This window comes from Bos javanicus, chromosome 25, assembly GCF_032452875.1.
Source record: "Bos javanicus breed banteng chromosome 25, ARS-OSU_banteng_1.0, whole genome shotgun sequence".
In the NCBI taxonomy this organism is placed as follows: domain Eukaryota; kingdom Metazoa; phylum Chordata; class Mammalia; order Artiodactyla; family Bovidae; genus Bos; species Bos javanicus.
Genome location: NC_083892.1, coordinates 36,314,553 through 36,333,522, shown reverse-complemented (window position 1 = coordinate 36,333,522; position 18,970 = coordinate 36,314,553). Strand labels below are relative to the sequence as shown.

General features: G+C 55.6%; 4 protein-coding genes across 8 annotated transcripts; 3 read left to right on the top strand and 1 right to left on the bottom strand.

The window, feature by feature from the left end:
• The first annotated feature begins 61 nt into the window (after window positions 1–61).
• Window positions 62–4,053, top strand: AP4M1 (adaptor related protein complex 4 subunit mu 1). The gene is made up of 15 exons (XM_061402567.1): window positions 62–305; window positions 408–496; window positions 884–990; window positions 1,078–1,174; window positions 1,274–1,384; window positions 1,472–1,552; window positions 1,774–1,836; window positions 1,917–1,983; window positions 2,086–2,139; window positions 2,282–2,388; window positions 2,490–2,584; window positions 2,904–2,948; window positions 3,171–3,221; window positions 3,344–3,455; window positions 3,623–4,053. The coding sequence occupies exons 1-15, from the start codon at window positions 248–250 to the stop codon at window positions 3,842–3,844; spliced, it is 1,359 nt and encodes a 452-aa protein (XP_061258551.1). The 5' UTR covers window positions 62–247; the 3' UTR covers window positions 3,845–4,053.
• On the bottom strand, window positions 4,030–11,401 carry TAF6 (TATA-box binding protein associated factor 6). Of its 5 annotated transcripts, none has more exons than XM_061402566.1 (15): window positions 11,316–11,401; window positions 8,498–8,713; window positions 8,314–8,400; window positions 8,040–8,193; window positions 7,792–7,848; window positions 7,598–7,717; window positions 7,234–7,379; window positions 7,073–7,150; window positions 6,865–6,966; window positions 6,600–6,782; window positions 6,039–6,113; window positions 5,786–5,911; window positions 5,100–5,273; window positions 4,677–4,874; window positions 4,030–4,562 (listed from the first exon to the last, which is right to left on the bottom strand). In XM_061402566.1, the coding sequence occupies exons 2-15, from the start codon at window positions 8,651–8,653 to the stop codon at window positions 4,182–4,184; spliced, it is 2,037 nt and encodes a 678-aa protein (XP_061258550.1). In that variant the 5' UTR covers window positions 8,654–8,713; window positions 11,316–11,401; the 3' UTR covers window positions 4,030–4,181. The 5 variants fall into 5 exon arrangements, with proteins under 5 accessions (XP_061258550.1, XP_061258547.1, XP_061258546.1 ...); XM_061402563.1 differs by having other exon boundaries at window positions 11,337–11,397; XM_061402562.1 differs by lacking the exon at window positions 11,316–11,401 and adding an exon at window positions 10,873–11,309.
• Window positions 11,402–11,608: 207 nt separating this feature from the next.
• Window positions 11,609–17,701, top strand: CNPY4 (canopy FGF signaling regulator 4). The gene is made up of 6 exons (XM_061402572.1): window positions 11,609–11,869; window positions 13,799–13,925; window positions 14,024–14,120; window positions 14,357–14,479; window positions 15,000–15,117; window positions 15,210–17,701. The coding sequence occupies exons 1-6, from the start codon at window positions 11,755–11,757 to the stop codon at window positions 15,347–15,349; spliced, it is 720 nt and encodes a 239-aa protein (XP_061258556.1). The 5' UTR covers window positions 11,609–11,754; the 3' UTR covers window positions 15,350–17,701.
• On the top strand, window positions 16,621–17,701 carry MBLAC1 (metallo-beta-lactamase domain containing 1). Its single transcript, XM_061402570.1, has one exon. The coding sequence runs from the start codon at window positions 16,621–16,623 to the stop codon at window positions 17,410–17,412; it is 792 nt and encodes a 263-aa protein (XP_061258554.1). The 3' UTR covers window positions 17,413–17,701.
• Window positions 17,702–18,970: the final 1,269 nt, after the last annotated feature.

Sequence of the window (18,970 nt, the reverse complement as noted above, 5' to 3'; positions counted from 1 at the left end):
TCGTCCCTCCCGCTTGTCGCGGGCCCCAGCCTCGGCCAATCAACGGGCGAACCTGGGCTGAGTGACGGGGAAGAGGCGCGGGTGTTTGGAGGGAAGGGCTGGGCGAGGCGGGGCGCGCGCCGGGTTTCCCGCGGTCGGAGGAGAATCGCTCTTAAAGGGCCAGTCTACTCGCGTCCTTTTGTTCCGGGGCCGCAGGGCGGGGCAGGCCCAGCGTTTGCTGTCTCCTAGTCTATTCTCCAGAACGGCCATGATTTCCCAGTTCTTCATTCTGTCTTCCAAGGGGGACCCGCTCATCTACAAGGACTGTATCCTTGGCCAGCGGGGCGGGGGGAGAAGGGCTGAGTGGGACTAGGGCCCCAGTGCCAGCGAGTGTCGCCAGCTCCTTAGCTTCCCTTCCACTCGGTCAGTCCGCGGAGACAGCGGCGGCCGGGATGTGGCCGAGCTCTTCTACCGGAAGCTGACGGGACTGCCTGGAGACGAGTCTCCGGTTGTCATGGTAACTACTGGCGGGAGTGGGGGTTGGGTGGTGGGTCTGCGGTTGGTGGTCTGGGGTTGGGAGGCACCTCCTCCCGGGACGTTCTCTAAGAGCTCATACGGGGGGTGGAAGAGGGTACACTCCTCTAAATAATATTAATGGCGGTTTACTGATCGCTAACCGCACCAGGCACAGCTCTTCACACGTCTCAATCCTCAGCCACTTTGGAGTAGGTACTATTACTAACTTCATTTACACATTAGGAAGCTGGGCCCCTTGGGGAGGTTTCATATGTGGCCTAAAGTCACGCTGCTAGTAAGTAAGGAAATCAGGATACTAGCCTCAGTCTCATGGCCAGGAATCACTGCAGCTCTCTTCCTAACGTTTTTCTCCTTGCCTCTGCCTCAGCACCACGATGATCGTCACTTTATTCACATCAGACACAGCGGTCTCTACTTGGTGGCCACTACTTCAGAAAACATTTCTCCCTTCAGTCTCCTGGAGCTGCTCTCCCGGTGAGGAGGGCAGGGCTGGGCACCCGGGTGCAGGGGTCAGGGAGTCAGAGAGGAGGAGTTATGCACTCTCTGTCCGGGTTTTCGCAGGTTGGCCACTCTTCTGGGTGATTACTGTGGCTCCCTAGGGGAGGCGACCATCTCTCGCAACGTGGCTCTGGTCTATGAACTCCTGGATGAAGTGCTGGTGAGGTGCCTCCCTGTCCCCGGTTCCCTGAAGATACAGCATTCATTTTCACCCCTTCCCCCACCGAGTACCCAAAAAGCGTCTTTCCTCTGTCCCTAGGACTATGGCTACGTACAGACCACATCCACGGAGGTGCTGAGGAACTTCATTCAGACAGAGGCTGTGGTCAGCAAACCCTTCAGCCTCTTTGATCTCAGCAGCGTTGGCTTGGTCAGTCCGGGGACAGAGGAGGCCAGGATTGAGGAGGGTTAGTGGGAAGCATCAGCCATGAGGATTGATTGATTTGGGTGCTTTCAGTTTGGGGCCGAGACACAACAGAGCAAAGTGGCCCCCAGCAGTGCAGCCAGCCGGCCCGTCCTGTCCAGCCGCTCTGACCAGGTGAGGGAGGGGCTACTGGGTTCACATCGTCTGGTTTTTGAGTCCCCAGAGTGCAAGATCCTGGTATATCTTTCCCCCTTCTCTAGACATGGAGGATCCCTTTTCTTAGCCCTGTGCCCCCATCCTGGGCCCCAGCCTCCACTGTTCTGTCCTTTCTGCCTGTCCACGTTAGAAGACAGACCAACCAACCTCCAACCACCAGACCCCCTCTCTCTCCTTAGAGCCAAAAGAACGAAGTGTTTCTGGACGTGGTCGAGAGATTGTCCGTACTGATAGCCTCTAACGTAAGTTTGGGCCCCCAGCCCTGCGGCTGAGGATGGTGGCACCTGGGAATTGCTGGGCATTGACCTCCCGCTGCTCTCAGGGCTCGCTGCTCAAGGTGGACGTGCAGGGAGAGATCCGGCTCAAGAGCTTTCTGCCTAGCGGCTCAGGTGAGCAGCGTGCGGGCTGGACCGGGTTGGGGTGTGGGAATGGCTCCTTGATGGCGGGTATGGTAGTATGGTGGCTTCTTCTGATACTCTTTTGTCTGACAGAGATGCGCATCGGCTTGACTGAGGAGTTTTGTGTGGGGAAGTCCGAACTGAGAGGTGAGGAGAAAGTGGGTCTTTTTCTTCTAGGTAGAGGTCACTGTCCTAGGTTTCATCTGGGTTAGTTAGATGGATCCCCACCATGGATCCCCACCCCCTCCCAAAACACAGATCAGCAGAGGGGGTCTTTCTCTCTTTCCAGGCTATGGGCCGGGAATTCGGGTGGATGAGGTCTCCTTTCACAGTTCAGTGTACCTGGATGAGTTTGAATCTCATCGGATCCTCCGTCTGCAGCCCCCTCAGGGTGAGGTCAGGACCGGGCTGGCCTAGCACATTCCATCTACTGAGGGGGAGGGAGGCCATTCAGGTGTAAGGAGACCAAACTCACCTCCATTCCTCTCTGGTCTCAGCTGACTGTGATGAGGTACCAACTCTCAGATGACCTCCCTTCCCCGCTCCCCTTCCGGCTCTTTCCCTCTGTGCAGTGGGACCGAGGCTCAGGCAGGTGAGACCATTTCCCCTCTCTAGAACTTCTCTGGACCCCAAGCCGATGTATGTATGTACGTGTGTGTACATATGTATTTGTATGTATGTATGTAATTCCCAGGTTGATTTTGGAGTGTGGTGGTGGTGGTGACATTGGCTCCAAGTTAGAATAGGCACCCTCCCCCACAAGTGGACCCAGCTCCGTGTGTGTAATGGCTCATAGAGTTGGGTGGATCTCAGTTCTTCTCTTTCCTTCCTGGGGCAAAAGCCACAGCCACACATGGGGGCCCTGCCTGGGGATAGGGCCTGAGTAACAGTATTTGTACCCCCTCACACAGGCTCCAGGTTTATCTGAAGTTACGTTGTGACCTGCCCCCAAAGAGGTGAGTGGGGGGAGCCCAGCCTAGTCCAGCTATGGAGGGTAGGAGACAAGGCCCAGATAGCTGCTCTTTCCACCCCCAGGTGCGGCCGGCAGCCTCAGAATCCAGGGGAGAGCCTGGAGTTTGGGAAGGGGGTGGGGGGCGCTTGTGCGCAAGTCCAGTGGTGACATTAATGAAGATGGGATGCGGCTTTCCTGGGACTGACTGCTCCCTTCTCCCTTGCAGCCAGGCTCTGAACGTCAGGCTGCATCTTCCCCTGCCTCGAGGGGTGGTCAGGTAAGCATGTGTGCACTACGGGCCTGTGGGCAGTCGCACTAGCTTCTCAGGAAAACGGATAGCGCTGGGGTGGGAGCTGTGGGGCAGGGGCTGAGCCCAACCCTTTCCTCTCCCAACTCTAGCCTATCTCAGGAGCTGAGCAGCCCAGAGCAGAAGGCAGAACTGGGGGAGGGAGCCCTTCGCTGGGACCTGCCTCGAGTGCAAGGAGGCTCTCAGCTTTCAGGCCTTTTCCAGGTACCAGCTGCTGATTCTCGAAGGCCCTGCCCCCGCCTCCACCTCCAGCCCTGACCCATGCCTCCTCACGCAGGCGGTCAGTGTGGTCAGCTTCCTGGCCCCTTGGCTCTCTTGCCTGCCCTCCTCTCGGGGCCTTCAGCACCGTTCTCTGCCTCTCCCCCTCACAGATGGACGTCCCAGGCCTCCCTGGGCCTCCTGGCCAAGGCCCTTCCGCCTCAGCTCCTCTGGGGCTGGGCCCCGCCAGCCTCTCCTTCGAACTTCCCCGGCACACGTGCTCCGGCCTCCAGGTCCGCTTCCTCAGGCTGGCATTCAGACCCTGTGGCAACGCCAACCCCCACAAGTGGGTGCGACACCTCAGCCACAGCGACGCCTACGTCATTCGGATCTGAGGCTCCCAAACGACACAGGAGGCAGAGGTGGCGGTCAGGGCATCGGAGAAGGACGAAGTTTTCTCTCCTAGTGTCCTGACCTGGGGCTGGGGCTGGAAGAGTCCTGAGTCCTTGAGACCAGGGAGCTCGACGAGATAGACTCTCCTGTGGGACCTGACCCAGGGAGGACTGAAGTGGATCACAACTTAAAAATCAAACTTTTATTCTGAGCAACTGGCTGTACAATATCTAAAGAGAAAGTCACATAGGGGGAAGCTGGCTACTACCTTCTTCCACCCAGCATGTGTGTGTCTGTGTGTGTGGGAGAGAGAGAGAGAATCCAGGGAGAAGGTCAGCATCAGGGTGCGGGAGGAGGGGAGCCGGTCCCGGGGGGCTGCGAGCCATTAGCCTTTGGAGTCCCTGGAGCAGGAGGGGGGCTCTCCCCAGCTTCCGGTTTCCCCCCACAGAGGGCGCTGCCCCCAAGTGGGGAGGGGGCTGAGGTTGGGGTAGGGACAGGAGAAGGATGGGAGGCGGGGCCTCCTTTGCCCTCCCCCGTGGGCGGCAGAGACACCACAATGTACTTCTGGACACTGCCAGGACCAGCGGGGGCGGTGCTGGGGGGCGCGGTGGTGGCGGTGGAGACCAGCTTGACGATGGGCTGCACGCTGGGGACGGTGGTGGTGACGGGAGAGGTTGTGGTGGAACCGGAGCCCGGGGCTGAGGTGCTGAGGGACAGGACCTGGGCCGGAAGGAAGGCAGTGCCGCTGGCCTGCACCCGCCCCACACCCCAGGCTGGGGGATGCCTCCCGTGCTCCAACCTGGGCCCCAGTATTCCCAGTCCCACGCGGGGTACCTGCTGGGTGGATGAGGCGCTGGAGGACGAGGACATGACAATGAACTTGGTTGGCGGCGGGGACGGCTGTGGGGGGGCAGCAGCTCGCGTAGACACAAGCGTCTGGACAGGCAATGCAATGGAGCCGGGGACCTTCAGCAGGCCGGGGGTCCGAGGGCCAGGCTGGGGGGCCTGTGACAGGGTCAGTGTGGGCCGGGGCTGTAGAAAGCAGCAGCAGGAAGAAAACATCACCATCTGTGTTCACCAGCTCCCCCAAGATGGCTGACTTAGGGGGCCCCATGTTTCACAGAAATCAGGGTGCGCCCCCCAGCATGTGGTGTCTGTGAGCCCCACTGGGATGGGAACCACCCCCCGAGTTTTCCTTCCTTTCACCCTCCCCTCCCTCTCCACTTGCTCCCCCTTCCTCCCCGAGCCTGCACTGACCTGAGTGATGGTCAGGGTGGTCCTGTTGACCTGCTGAGCCTGCAGTGCAGCCTGAGCCCGGGCCTTGACCACATGCGAGCAGAGGAGGGGCCCAAGGGACCCAAATTCTGCCCGATAGGCGTCCTGATTGTCGGGCGGCGGGCGCAGCTTTGCCAGGACAGGGGCACAGTGTTTCTGTAGAGAGAAGGCAAAGATCCACCAGGTGGAGGGAGGGCCGGGACGCTGAGAATCCGGACAGGGAAGGGGTGACAAAGGAGGTCATCCATTGTTTCAGTGCATGCCTGCTGGAGGCCAGGCTGTGCTCGCTGGCTTATCGGTGTGTAAGGAATGCGGAGGTTTTTCCTCGTAGAGAACACAGGCACCAGCTGGCTGAGTGGACAGCTCGCTGAGTGATTACAGTGGTCACATCTAAGGGCCAGCCAGTCCACAGGGCGTGTGCCTTGCAGAAGCATCAGGGGCAGGTCAGGCTGGAAAGTCACAGGCTGAGTTCAAACTCCTTATTTCTTACTCAGGTCTTACACAGTGCCAGCTATTAACAGTACTGGACTCAGGTGTGCTCTGCACATGAGGCGAAGAGGGGATAAGTGAATGGAAGACGCTCTATGCTTGCTAAAGACTGTCCTGTGTGTGTGGCGGGGGAAGAGGGGGCATCAGTGGGAAGAAGGGGGAGGGTGGGGCTCTGTCACCAGGAGGAGGCTCTGCACGTGGTCAGCCCCGATGCGGTCAATGTTGCTCAGCACTGGGCCATCCAGAACCCCACGGATCCGCTCCCCTTCCTGCTGCAGCCGCGGCAGAATCAGTGTCTTAATCACCTGTTAGTAAAGGAAGGGAGAAGCCGGGGTCTGGGGGTCACCACAGGGTCTCCCAGGTCGGGAGGCTGTTGCCCACTCTGACCTCCCGATCCCTCCCCTCCCCAGGGCTCCCCTGCCAGGGCCTAACATCGTGTCCCAGCTCTGCCAGGCCTGCGATGGAGCCGTAGCGCGTTGTCCACGGGGTCTTCTCGTCCACCCAACTCTGTAAGGGGATGGAAAATAAACCCAAATGAAGGGGTGTGAAAAGCTAACTGGTAAGGACTTGAGTCTCATATACTCACTTCCTTATAAGTCATTTAAGACACAACAGCTCTTTCCCGACCACTCCCTCCTCCCCAAAGTAGCTGCTATTCTGACCTCAGAGATTAGTTTGCTTTAATTCTCTGGCAGCACTGTGCAGCATGTGGGCTCTTAGTTCCCTGCCCAGGGATCGAACCCTCGCCCTCTGCATTGGAAGCATGGAGTCTTAACCACTGGGCCACCAGGGAAGTCCCACAGCAATTAGTTTTTGTTTTTGAACTTTAAAGTGGAATCCCACAACTAGAAAAAAAGACACTGCGGATCTGGTCCAAGTCCAGTCCGCACCTCTCTGCCGCTGGCTTTCAGTGTCCCTTCCTGAAGCCACACTGGCGTGGGCGTGGTACTCACTGTTCCCATAACAACCCAGCCAGTGATGGAAAGGGCTCACCTTGGTGAAGGTCTTGGTGATGCGGGACTGGATGTTGTTCGTGGTTGTGCTGAAGTGCTTGCAGATCTGGGCCACCAGGCGGGCGGCGAAGTCCCGAAGCGCCCAGTGATTGTCCACATCTGGCCGCAGGCACAGCTGCCTGCTCACGATGCAGGTCATCACAGCCGGGATCAACTCGTGCACCTGGGGGAGAAGCCCCGCGTCAGCCAGCTGTGACAGATGGTCCCCGAGCCCGGACAAGAGGCGGGCCAGCAGGTCCACTCACATATTTCTCTAGGTACAGGGTAGGGTTGTCCATCAGCGCCTTCACCATGCGCATCAGGTAGATGAGCAGGGCCAGGTTGTTCTGCACCACATTCACACGCACCTGGGGTGGGGAGGGAGCAGGGATGGGCCAGCAGGGACCCTCTATGAGCCTCCTCTGCTGCCCGCCCACCCCTGGAACCCCACTTCGTCCTCCCGTGGCCTCTCACCCCCTCTGAGATGAAGGTGCTGAAGCGTGGCAGCATTTGGTAGAGACCGGGGTCCGTGGCAATGCTCTGCAGAGCCTCCTGTGGGGGGAGGGGAATGAGTGAAGCGGGGTGAACCCCGGGGCCAAGGAGGGGCGAAGGCAGGACACGTAGTGGGGCCTCACCGCTCTCTTGGCCTCGCAGGAGCCCACACAGGCCTCAGTGATCTCCTTGTAGTATAGCTGCTGCTCCACTGACAACTCGTGGATGCTTCGGGGCTTCAGTCGCAGAGGCGCCCCCTCCAGCAGGGGTGGCGCCTTCTTCTCTTTCCCTGTGTGAATCAGGAAGCCAGGTTTAGGCAGGAAAGCTCCTGAGGAGGCCTGGGCACTAGGCAAACCTCTAGCCTCACCTCCCCCACCTACGGAGACCGGCTTCTTAGCTGTTTCTGGGGCTCACTGGCCAGAGCTCACAACCTCTGCCCTGACCTCACCCCCCTCACACACATGACCATCTGGCTTTGGGCAAGAGGCCTGGCCCAGCTGTACTGACCTTTGCCGTCAGCTGGAGCAGCCCCCTGACCTTTGCCTTTCAAGGGGCCGTCTTCCTCCTGGCCTGGCTTGGCTGACTTCAGGGGTTCTGTGGCCTCAGCCTTCTGCTGCTCCTTGGGAGCTGGCGAGAAAGGAAAGCAGTCTGGAGAAGTGGAGGGGGGAGGGAAAGGGGTGGATGTTGGGCGTGGAGGTTACCTGGGGGTGGGTTCTCTGGAATTGCAGGCTGGCAGCCTTCGATGCTTAACCAGTGAGCTGCGAGGAACAAAGGTGTCCAGGTGAACCACCGGGCGGGGACATCAGGAAGTCACTCCACTCGAACGGATGTTTTCCTTCATGTTCCCCATTAGGGGTCTCACACGGAGGGCTCCTTCACCAGTGCCCTTCCTCACACCCACACACGGCCCTTTCCCTCCTCCCTGCCCCTTGTTCTCCCCTCCCCCAACCTTTGAGGCAGACGTCCAGGGGCACCCGGGGCAGAGGGGTGTTGATGATATCGCTCAGGTCAACCTCCTTCTCCTCGTAGAAGTAAAGCTCCCGGCCGCCACCAGAGGCAAAACGGAAAGGAATGAATTCCTGAGCGTGGAAGCCATACAGTGGCTACAACAGGAGGGAGAGAGACCCTGGATGAGAAGGGAGCCTGAGCTGGCTGGGCTGAGGTCAATGCAGCGCCTGGGAGGTCTCGACACCCTGCCCCTCCATCCTGTGCGTCCCCATCACCTCGACGTTCTTTAGCTTCAGTGCGTAGTCAATGTCACTGGTGGTGAGTTTCTGCCGCTTCCCCATGTGCATGAACTTCAAGGCATCCTGGGTGGGGGGTGGGAGGACAGACGTCAGCCGGAGACCCTGGGGAAGAAGGCAGCCTGGGCAGCAGTCTCTGTGCAGTGCAGGAAGACCAGGGTACCTGCGCGATCTCCTTGATGCGGTAGCTGACCTCATCCGTCAGCAGCTGGCAGGTCTCCTCCTGAATCTGAGCGATGCCCATGGACTCGGCCACCACCTTCATGGACTCCGAGGGCAGCACGGTGTTGCTCAGCTTCAGCTTCTTCTCCTCAGCCATTCTGGAGCCCCTCCTCCCCTCCCCGGAAGGATGATGCCCCAGGGCAGAGAGATGGAGACCCTGGCAGGGGGTGAGAAGAAACCCGAGAATGAGGCCTAAAGAACAGGGGCTATCCAGTCAGGAGGCCGCTGGAGGGGAGAACAGTGGAGCGTGAGGGGGATGGAGCTGGGGGACGTCTTCTGTCCATCCTCACACGAGCAGCACTCGCTGAACAGCAGGTAGGACTTGGACCCAACTGGACGCAATTTATTGAGCTCTGGTTCTGTGCCAGGCACAGTACAAGTCAGGTACAGCAGAACGATCTCAGTTCTCAGTTTAAATCCCAGCCCCAGGACTACCTAGCAGTGTTGTCTAGGCAAGCTACTTAAATGCTCCCGGCTTTGGGTTTCTTCTCTGTAAAATGTGCAAAGTGTCTTTTTTCCCTCAGGTGGTTGACATGCCTACCTTTATGTCTCTTGTCCCTTCTTGCATCATTATTCATGCTTGACAAATATAAAATATTGGTTAAATACAACTTGCCCTGTCTAAGCCTATGTGCCCCTACCATTGAATGTGATGAGAAAATACACAGCCATGTTGACCAATTTGCGCTTTAAATTCCTGGCCACAAACTTCAGATGGGTTCTTGATGCTGCTCTGATGGTCACAGAGCTCAATGGACTCAGGTTCCATCTCACCTGTCATCTCTTCTCCTCCCTGACTTTTGGCCACCAGAAGAGACTTCCCCAGGCTCCCATTGCTATGTCCACCCGCTGAGCATCACTGGCACCCACGTGCTCTGTCTTCTTACCTGTTACTATAGAGGTTCTCGTCACGCCCCTCCCCAACTCCTCTCCTTCTCTTGAACCTACCCCAGTTAGGATTTTGACTCCTGCTCTTGGTTTTCCTCCTACTTCACTGGCCCCTCTTTACATTGCCTTTGCTGGTTCTTCCTCTTCTCCTCATCTGCCTGATGCTGGAATGCCCTCATTTGGTCCTCGTATAGCTATGAGGTATACATATTCCCTTGATGACCTCAACCATTCTCACAGCTTTCAGTATTGCATACAGGCTAAGGACGGTAAATTTATATCCCCCACCCAGAGCTTTCTTCCCAACTCCAGAGTTGTATATTTAACTGGCTACTTAAAATTTCTTCTGAACTCAACTCCTGACATCCCTCTCCCCACCTGCTCCAGCCTCAGCTTTCCTCATCTTCATAGCAACGCCATTAATCCAGATGCTCATTCATCATGTGAGCCCTCACCGCAAACCCATCAGGTGATCCGACTTGATCCCTCTGCTCCCACTGCGTGGCCGGCTCACTATTATCCATCCCCCGGGAACCTTAAGAGCCTCCTGACAGGGTCTTCCTGCTTCCATCCTTGCTCCCTACGTCTTTTCCCAACATAGCAGCCAGAATGATTCTGTCAAAATATAAATCAGATTGGGTCATTTCTCTGCTCAAAACCCTGTATTGGCTCGCAGTGTGCCACAGCGTAAATACAAAATCCTTATTTTGGTCTACGGGGTCCTTTATGATTTGCTCTCTCCCCACCAAGTCTCTGACCTTTCCTTTCTTCTTCCACTATGATCCAGCCCCATGGTCCTCCTTGCTGTTCCAAGATGCCAGGCATGTTCTTGCTTTGTGGTCTTGCTCTGTTCCCTCTGCCTGGAATGCCCTTCCCTAGATGTCCCCAGGCTGCCTATTCCCATCACCCTGTTTAATACTGCACCCCACCCCCCTCTTTTTTTTTTTTTTAAATTACCATGGACTTTAACATCTGCTGATACATACTGTATTACTTCTTATGCTTCTCACCACATCGCCCCTTCCCTTCTCTGTGTGGACAGAGAGCTTTGTTATGTTGACTGATGTATGCAGAGTCCCCAGACAGACACTCAACAAATACCTGCTGAATATATGAGTGAGTTGTAAGGCTTAGAGATTAGGAACTCACTGAGGACTCGGTACCATTATTATCGAACAAGACATAGGCCCAAGCTTGGAATCTACTTTGTGGCCAAAAGGAAAGTGGCTCACTTGAACCTGGCATTAGGAAGTCTAATGTCAAAAGTGTTCAGGACCGACTGCAAGGTGGTGAGGGGCAGGTGTGGGCCTGATGGAGGGGCGAGAAGAGGGAAGGGAAAAACAATTTCGTTCTTCCCAACCTATCCCAGGTCTCCTCCCCCACTTTTATAAATCTTGTCTGCAGAGGACACATTTATTCAACACATACTCTGGACCTGGAGCCGAGTAAAGAGGAGGCGGTCGTGTCCCAGTTCCCTGGCGAGCTCCTACTAATTTTTCGATAGCCCGCGCGGTACCCTCTGCCAGTGTAAAGGCTCACAAAACACGCCACGGCCTCAGGAAACCTCAGGTCAGTGGAAGGGGCAAGGAGGCGTCACAGGAGACTAACTTGATCTAGATCCGTGTAGCATTCCCCAGCAGAGAAGCGGGTCGAAGGTTCTCCAGGCAATGGGTACAGCGCGAAAGAAAGCGTAGAGAGCCCACCTCATCCCCCAACATCCCTCCACTGCAAACAGAGGCCCCACGCACACGGACACTCAACCAACCGTCCTCCTCTGGGTCCCCACAAGGGCCCTTCAAAGGGTCTAGTCCCGGGTACCACTCAGACCCGCCCCCGCCAGCCGAACGCCCAGCGCAGGAAAAGCCTCTCACCGCCGCCAAAGCGCCGCTCACCCGGCGCTCGGCGCCATATTGGCCCCGCCCCCTCCGGGAGCAGGTCCTGGCAGAGACCGAGAGCGGGTCCCTTGCCCCTTCCCTGAGCCAGAATGAGCTCCCTAGTCTCAGAGCCTGAAATGATATAAAAATGGTGTCTCTATGCCTGCGTGTAAGGAGCACACTCTCTCGCTGTAATTACTTCAGTTTATTCTTTCACTATCCGGCGGCCAGGACCTTCGGGAGGCGCCACAAAACCAGGTGGGGATGCCCAGAGCGCAGCGAGGCCCCGCCCTCTTTCGAGGCGGCACTGCGCGTGCGCCTCCCATGCCAGGCTGGATTAAAGTTGCCGCCGACCGCCTGGCGATTTAAAGGGCCCGCTGCCTGCTCGAAGTTGGTTTGAAAGTGAGAGGTGGTTAGCTGTGGACGGCACTTGGTCATGGGACCTGTGCGGTTGGGAACGTTGCTTTTCATTTTGACTGTGTACGGTGCTTGGGCTGGGACGCCGAAGGAGGAGGAGGATGACACAGAACGCTTGCCCAGCAAATGCGAAGGTATCTAAAGGGAGTAGCCCCTATGGAGTAGCCCCTATTCGCAGCCTTCTGCCCTACCTCCTTCGTCTGGGCCAGACCAAATGGAACGTGATGGGTGGGTCACTCGACCTCCTTGAGGACCTGAGGGAGGTTCTGATGGAGCCTGGTGGAATTCGAATGGGGCCAACAGAGGGAACGTATTAGCGCTACCCGCAAACTATGGCACTCCAATTCCCATGAGACATCCAGAATGGGAGCCTGCTTTTTCTTGCTGGTTTGGGCCCCAGTGGCTTGTGGGAGTTGTAGTTCAGAGACTATCGGCCCGATCGCCCACTCCAATCAGCATCTTCTCTGTGTGTGTGCGTGTGTGTTTCCCCCAAAGGACCAGAGCTAAATCTGAAGAGCCTGTAGGAGTGGGCTGTCAGGCTCATTACCTCGTAGATATCCTCTGCTCCACCCCAGCAGAGACGCTCCCAAATTATAGGCCCTACGCCCTCCTGCGGGAATTTGAGAGTGAATAAATCAGGCTTTGAAGCTCATAAAAGAGAGAGGTGGCCAAACAACTGGGAGAGGTTCCCCATAACTGTGAGGCTTTGCAGAGGGTGTGTACTGTGTGGGTTTTTCATCGAGCAGCATCTTCTGTAGCTGCATCTGTGGGACCAGCTGGGAGGGGGCACCTCAGAGCTGAGCCATCGAACGCCCTGGTTCCCTAGTTTGTTGCCTTCCTGGCTTTAATTTCTTCCTGGATTCTATTCCCCTTTGCCTTACTCCACCCTGCATTTCAGTATCAGTGTTCTTCATGACATGGTCCTAACCGCTCCTTTCCTTTGTGTTCTCACTCTTAACCCGCTACACCTGTCAGTCTTTCTAAACACAGGCTCAGTAGAGTCCCTCCTTGCTTTAACACCTCTTCAGGCCTCTTACTGTGATTAGACTCAACGTTTTTGGCACATCATTCAAGTCTCTTTCTTTGTTACAAGCCTTCATCTTTCTTACATTTCCATACCCTACCTCCCATCCCCAAAGTGCCCATGCTTCAGCCACACTGAACTTGTCAGTGGTCACTGAAACTGCCTGGTCCTCTTGCTCCTCTGTGCCATTGTACTTTGTTTTTGTCCTTTGCCTGGAATGATCCTCACTCTTCTGTACTTGGTTCTTCAACATCCAGTTTAAATGTCACCACCTTTGGAAGCCTCCTTCCTTATCTGTCACCTCTCACTGCATTGGAGGGAAGGAGAGTACCTATGTCTCCCTGGTCCTAGCATAGTGCCATACACATATGTGAGATACTTTTGTTACTTGCCCCTGTGGTGAGTTTGCTTGGCACTTCTGTATAGGCCACTCCTTTTCTTGGGACCCACCGGTACTGGGAAGACAGTGGTGGCAGAGACACAATAGTCATCCTTGAGGAAATCACAGGCTAGTAGGAAGTCAATGAATGACCGTTGAAGGAATTTTGCACTTCCCAGTGAGATTAAGTCTCTTGGTTTTATCTCCATCCCCTCCCCACCCCAGTGTAGGGTCCATTACAAAATACTGTCATCGTCTTTTTATCTGCCCCCAGTGACACTGGCAGTGTCCTGTGGATAGGGATCACGGGTCTATTGCTCTCTTTATTGCTATTGTGTATCCAGAAGGAGCTCAATAAATAACGGCAGGAAACAGCAAACACTTATGCAGTGTTCACCACCTTCCAGGCACTATTCTAGGGGCTTTACATAGATTGATTTAATCCTCACCACAGCCCTGTGATGGAGGCACTTCGTTTTAGAGGTGAAGAAACAAAGACCCAGCAGGATTGTCACCCATCTACTATGTGGCTGAGTCAGGATTCCAGCCTTGCCAGTCTGGCCCCAGGGCCTGCACCCATAACCACTGTGGCTCTGCTGCCATCTACAGAATGAGGTGCTGGTATGTTTGTTTATTTTTCACATCCCCTTGGACATCTAGTATGTAAACTCCTGAGCCTGGAGCTACAGGAAGAGCTGAGTCGTACTGGCCGATCTCGAGAGGTGCTGGAGCTGGGGCAGGTGCTGGACACAGGCAAGAGGAAGAGACACATCCCTTACAGCGTTTCGTGAGTCCTTCTCAATGTTCCTCCACCTTCCAGTCCTCTGAAGAGCCCTGGGAGCACCCACAGCATCCAGGGAGTCTTTGTTTCCCCTCTTCCCACAGAGAGACAAGGCTGGAAGAGGCCTTGGAGAATTTGTGTGAGCGGATCCTGGATTACAGTGTTCACGCTGAGCGCAAGGGCTCATTGAGATACGCCAAGGTCAGATTCTACTCTAGGGCAGGATCCCACCTTTCAGAAACTACAACCTGTCTCCCCTGAGGTCCTCACGAAGTCTGCCCATCTTCTTCCAGCTCTGGAGTGTCCCCTCCCCATGGTAGACTCGCCTCATCCCTGTGGCACTCACTAGAGTCTCCAGTAGAGGACAAAGTGGATCTGGCAAAAAGGGGAGGAGGTGGAGCAGGGGACTGGACTGAGCTCAAATTCCCATCTTTCAGGGGCAGAGTCAGACCATGGCGACACTGAAAGGCCTGGTGCAGAAGGGGGTGAAGGTGGATCTGGGGATCCCTCTGGAGCTGTGGGATGAGCCCAGCGTGGAGGTCACATTCCTCAAGAAGCAGGTAGGCTGGATACTACATTGCCCAGGGAGGTGAGAAGGGAACCTGAGAGGGGAGCTCAATCCTAGGGAGGTCCATCTTTGAGCAAAGCAGGGACTCTGCCATTGACTGACGTGGGCCCAGGAGCATATCAAGAAGTAATAATGAAAAAAAAAAAAAAAGTAATAATGGAGGCTAAGAATATATACTGCCATTTATTGAGTACCTACTGTGTGCCTGGTTTGGGGCCACATACTTTCCAGCTGCTGCCTCATTTTACTCTCACAACAACCTGATGTGGTAGATACTATTACCACTTCCCATTTTACAGGCAAGGAACTGAGACTCGGAGCTTAATAACTTACTTGGCAGGGTAGGTGCCAATAAATGTCTGTTGGATGAAAAAGGACCACAAATCTAATAACCCAAGTTTAACTGCCTGGCTCCCTGCCTCTCCAAAGTGGAGACCGGGAATGAAGAGCAGGGAGGAGGGTGTGCACAGAACAGCAGAGTAGAAACCCTTCTGACCCTTCCACTTGACCAGTGTGAGACCATGCTGGAGCAGTTTGAAGACGTTGTGGGAGATTGGTACTTCCACCATCAGGAACAGCCCCTACAGCATTTTCTCTGTGAAGGTCATGTGCTTCCAGCTTCTGAAACTGGTAAGCGTGGGAGCTGGCCCCTTTCTTGCCAGGCTACAACCTCTCTGCCCCCCAGGACTAATATCTAAATTATTTTCTATTACCCAACCTAGCGTGTCTACAGGAAACTTGGACTGGAAAGGAGAAGATCACAGATGGGCAAGAGAAGACTGAAGAGGAGGAGCAAGATCAGGAGGAGGAGGAGATGACTAACACACCGGTCCACTCCCAGCATGACCCAGAGGATCTTTGACCCTTGCCTTTGAGCCCCCAGGAGGGACAGGGGTCATGGAGAGTCTGAGCTCTCCTTGCCCCACAGCTTTAAGAGTGTGTGTATGTGTGAGTGACCCCACCCTACAGCTTGTAGCTCTTCTCTCCCATCTGGTCTCAGGCAGGATCCTGGTGGTGTAGCATGGCCTGGCTAGGGAGAGAAAGGTGGAAGCAGTAGATAGAAGCCCGGCCTCAGCAGATGAGTCCTCTAAATGCCATTCAGCCCCTTCTCAGGTGTGTGTGGTGACAGTATTGAGTTATTTGAATATCTCCACTATTCCTCCACAGGACCCAGAGGTCAGCTGGGCATAGGAGCAGTGGACCTTGGCAAAGTCACTTTGCCCCTCGAAGGTCTGTTTTTAGATTCTTAAAAGAGAAGCCAGAATGGACGTTCTGAACAACCTGTACACACTGCTGGCATCTAGGAGGCTATATGCCAACCATCTGTGAACGGGAAGGGGACACTGGATGGGGACAGGGCGATACTGACAAGTTAGATGAGGTTAGATGGGGTAGACACTTTGGTTTACTTCGTAGTAATTTCACCGAGAGACGACCATGTAACATCAAAGGTGCCAAATTTTCTATAACGCTAGTAAACTTTTTTTAATATCAGTTGGATCCCAAATTCCAAACAACTGCCGCGCACGCATCATAGCTGCCCGATAAACAGCAGCGTCCGGTGAGGAGGGCCATCTGCCGCCGGCCTGTCAGAAGTTAATGGTGCTTTGTAATTTTGCAGCCTAGGAGGTTGGCAGAGATCGGCGGGCTGAGACCGTTTTCAGGCTGGCGTCTGTGTAGCCCCGGTCTGCGCATGCCCGAAAGCGCGCCGGATAAAATCCCGTGCGCGGCACCGCCCGGGCCGCCATATTTGGGTTACGGGAGCTCGCAAAAGACAAACTCCCTCTCGCTTTTCCACTGTCACTTCTTTCCTCGAAGTGAGGCAAATCCTGAGAGAGGCGCTAAAGCTAGGTCCAAGGTGGAGAGCGGCTCAGGTTAGAGAAAAGGAAATAACTACGACATCCCCGGGGTTGCGGTTGAGAACCTCACACGCGAGCGGGGCGGTGGCCGAAGTCGCTGAGGGACTGGCGGATTCGCGCCGAAGTTCAATTGGGCGATGCCAATTTAAGCGTGTGAGGAGGGTAGGAACTGAGATTTGGAAGGTACCATTCGGCGGAGGCCGGGCGAGTGTGGGGACCTGAAGGGAGCGGACAGTCACCCACAGCCCCCTTCTCAGCTGATCCCTCTCAGGCCATGAGCGGTCTAGTGCGCACCGAGCCGCTGCCCGGGGAGACCCCTCTGCTGGTGCCCGGCGACCCCTACTCTGTGGTGGTTCTGCTGCAAGGCTACGCGGAGCCCGAGGGGGTCGGCGACGCTGTGCGAGCCGACGGCTCCGTGACCCTTGTCCTGCCCCAGGCCTGGGGCCCGGCCTCCAGCCACCGAGAGCCCCAGCCTTACGAGGCGAAGACCGCCCTAGAGGAGGCGGCCCGGGGCCCCATCCTCGTGGACACCGCGGGCCCCTGGGCTCGCGAGGCGCTCCTGGGGGCCCTGGCGGGGCAGGGCGTGGCTCCCGGAGACGTGACTCTGGTGGTGGGGACCCACGGACATTCGGACCACATCGGGAACCTGGGGCTGTTTCCCGGGGCGGCCCTGCTGGTCTCGCACGACTTTTGCCTCCCTGGGGGCCGTTACCTCCCCCACGGACTGGGTGAGGAGCGGCCTTTGCGGTTGGGGCCGGGACTCGAGGTGTGGGCCACACCCGGCCACGGTGGCCAGCGGGACGTGAGCGTGCTGGTGGCTGGCACGGCCCTGGGAACCGTCATGGTAGTGGGCGATGTGTTTGAACGTGATGGGGACGAGGGCTCGTGGCAGGCGCTGAGCGAAGACCCAGTGGCCCAGAACCACAGCCGAAAGCGGGTCCTGGGCACTGCCGACGTGGTCGTGCCTGGTCACGGAGCCCCCTTTAGGGTGATAAGGGAAGCCTCGGCGCCAGAGACAGAGCCAGCCAGATCTCGTGACGGAGAGGAGCCCACGGTGCACGGATAAAACCCAGTCTTGACTGGATCCTTTGCAGTGATCCCATCTCCCACCCCCCAACTGAGGAACTGAACGTCCAAGAGACAAGATGACGTGTCATAGTAGTCATGGGTAGTCTCTTCCAGGAGGCCAGTTTTCCAGTGATGACAGAGTGCTTTTGCCACAGCTGTCACCAGTATCATTGTGTCTCTGACCAAACTAGGACCAAGGACTCAGCTCTGTCATCTCTCAGCCGTCATTAGTAAAATAGAATGTTTCTGGGAGTCTTCCAAAATAAAGGTAGAAACTGCATTGAAAACCATACTGCCCTTCAAATATATTCCAATTAAAAGATTTTTTTAAAGGAAAGAAAATCATACTGCCCTAGTGTAAATGTGAGTGCCTCAGGTGGCGCAGTGGTAAAGAATCTGCCTGCCAGTGCAGGGGATGCAGGAGACTTGGATTGGATCCCTGGGTCAGAAAGATGCCCTGGAGTAGGAAATGGCAGCCCACTCCAGTATTCTTGCCTGGAAAATTCCGTGGACAGCAGACTGGCAGGCTACAGTCCATGGGGCTCAACAAGTTGGACACAACTGAGCATGCACACATAACGTAAAAGTGAAGCATCCATAGTGATTATTATGCAGATATAATCCAACAACTGCAACAAGGGGACACTTTTGCAATACATTGCCTGTTTCTCAGAGGAGGCAGTTTGCTGTGAGAAGGTGCAGGGCAGAGAGGGATCATTGGAGCCCTGTGACTTTAAGTTGTCATTCATTTGTTCAACGAATGCTTGTTAACATACCTGCAGTATCTCAAGCATGGCTCAAGCTCTCGGGGGTACAGCAGTGAGCAATTAGACAAACTCAAGGAGACAGGTAAACAACAATAGTAGTAAGCTAAATAATTCCAGGTTCTGGTTAGTGATATGAACAAATGGCGGGGTGAGAAGGGGATAGAATGCTGGGGTGGGAGAATGGTCAGGAAAAGCCTCTGGGAGGTGGTGCCTGATGAGAGAACTGAATGAGAAAAAGCTGGCCATGTGGGAGAGGGGCATTCCAGGCACAGATATAAAGGCCCCAGGCAAGCTTGACTTACTTGAGCAGTAAGAAGACCTTGGTGTTGGGTTACAGAGCATGGGGGAAGAGCAGTAAAAAAAGGCTGCAGAGTTCGGCAGCACCGTCTTGCAGGGCTTTGGTGACCATGGTGAGAGGTTTTGATTTTGTACCGAGATTGAAAGCTTTGGCTTTATACTGACACACAAGACCAGGTTGTTGACCTGGTCATTTATGTTTTAAAATAATCACTCTTGTTCTGAGTGGAGAAGGGGGTTGGAGTGAGGCAACAACTAGGTTGAAAGCCATTGTGGTTGAACTTGATGGCACCTGCCTTTATTCCAGAAGTCCTGTTGTGGCTGTGGTCCTCCTCATAACTGTGTCCCAGTACCAGGGCCCTTTGTCCACACAGCCCAACATGGACAGAAGTGTTTAGATTGGGGAGAGGAAGGAAAGGACAAAGTCCACTTCATTGTGGAGGATGAGCCTCCCTGGATGGATGCTGTTGGGGAAGACTGGGCTGGAGGTCA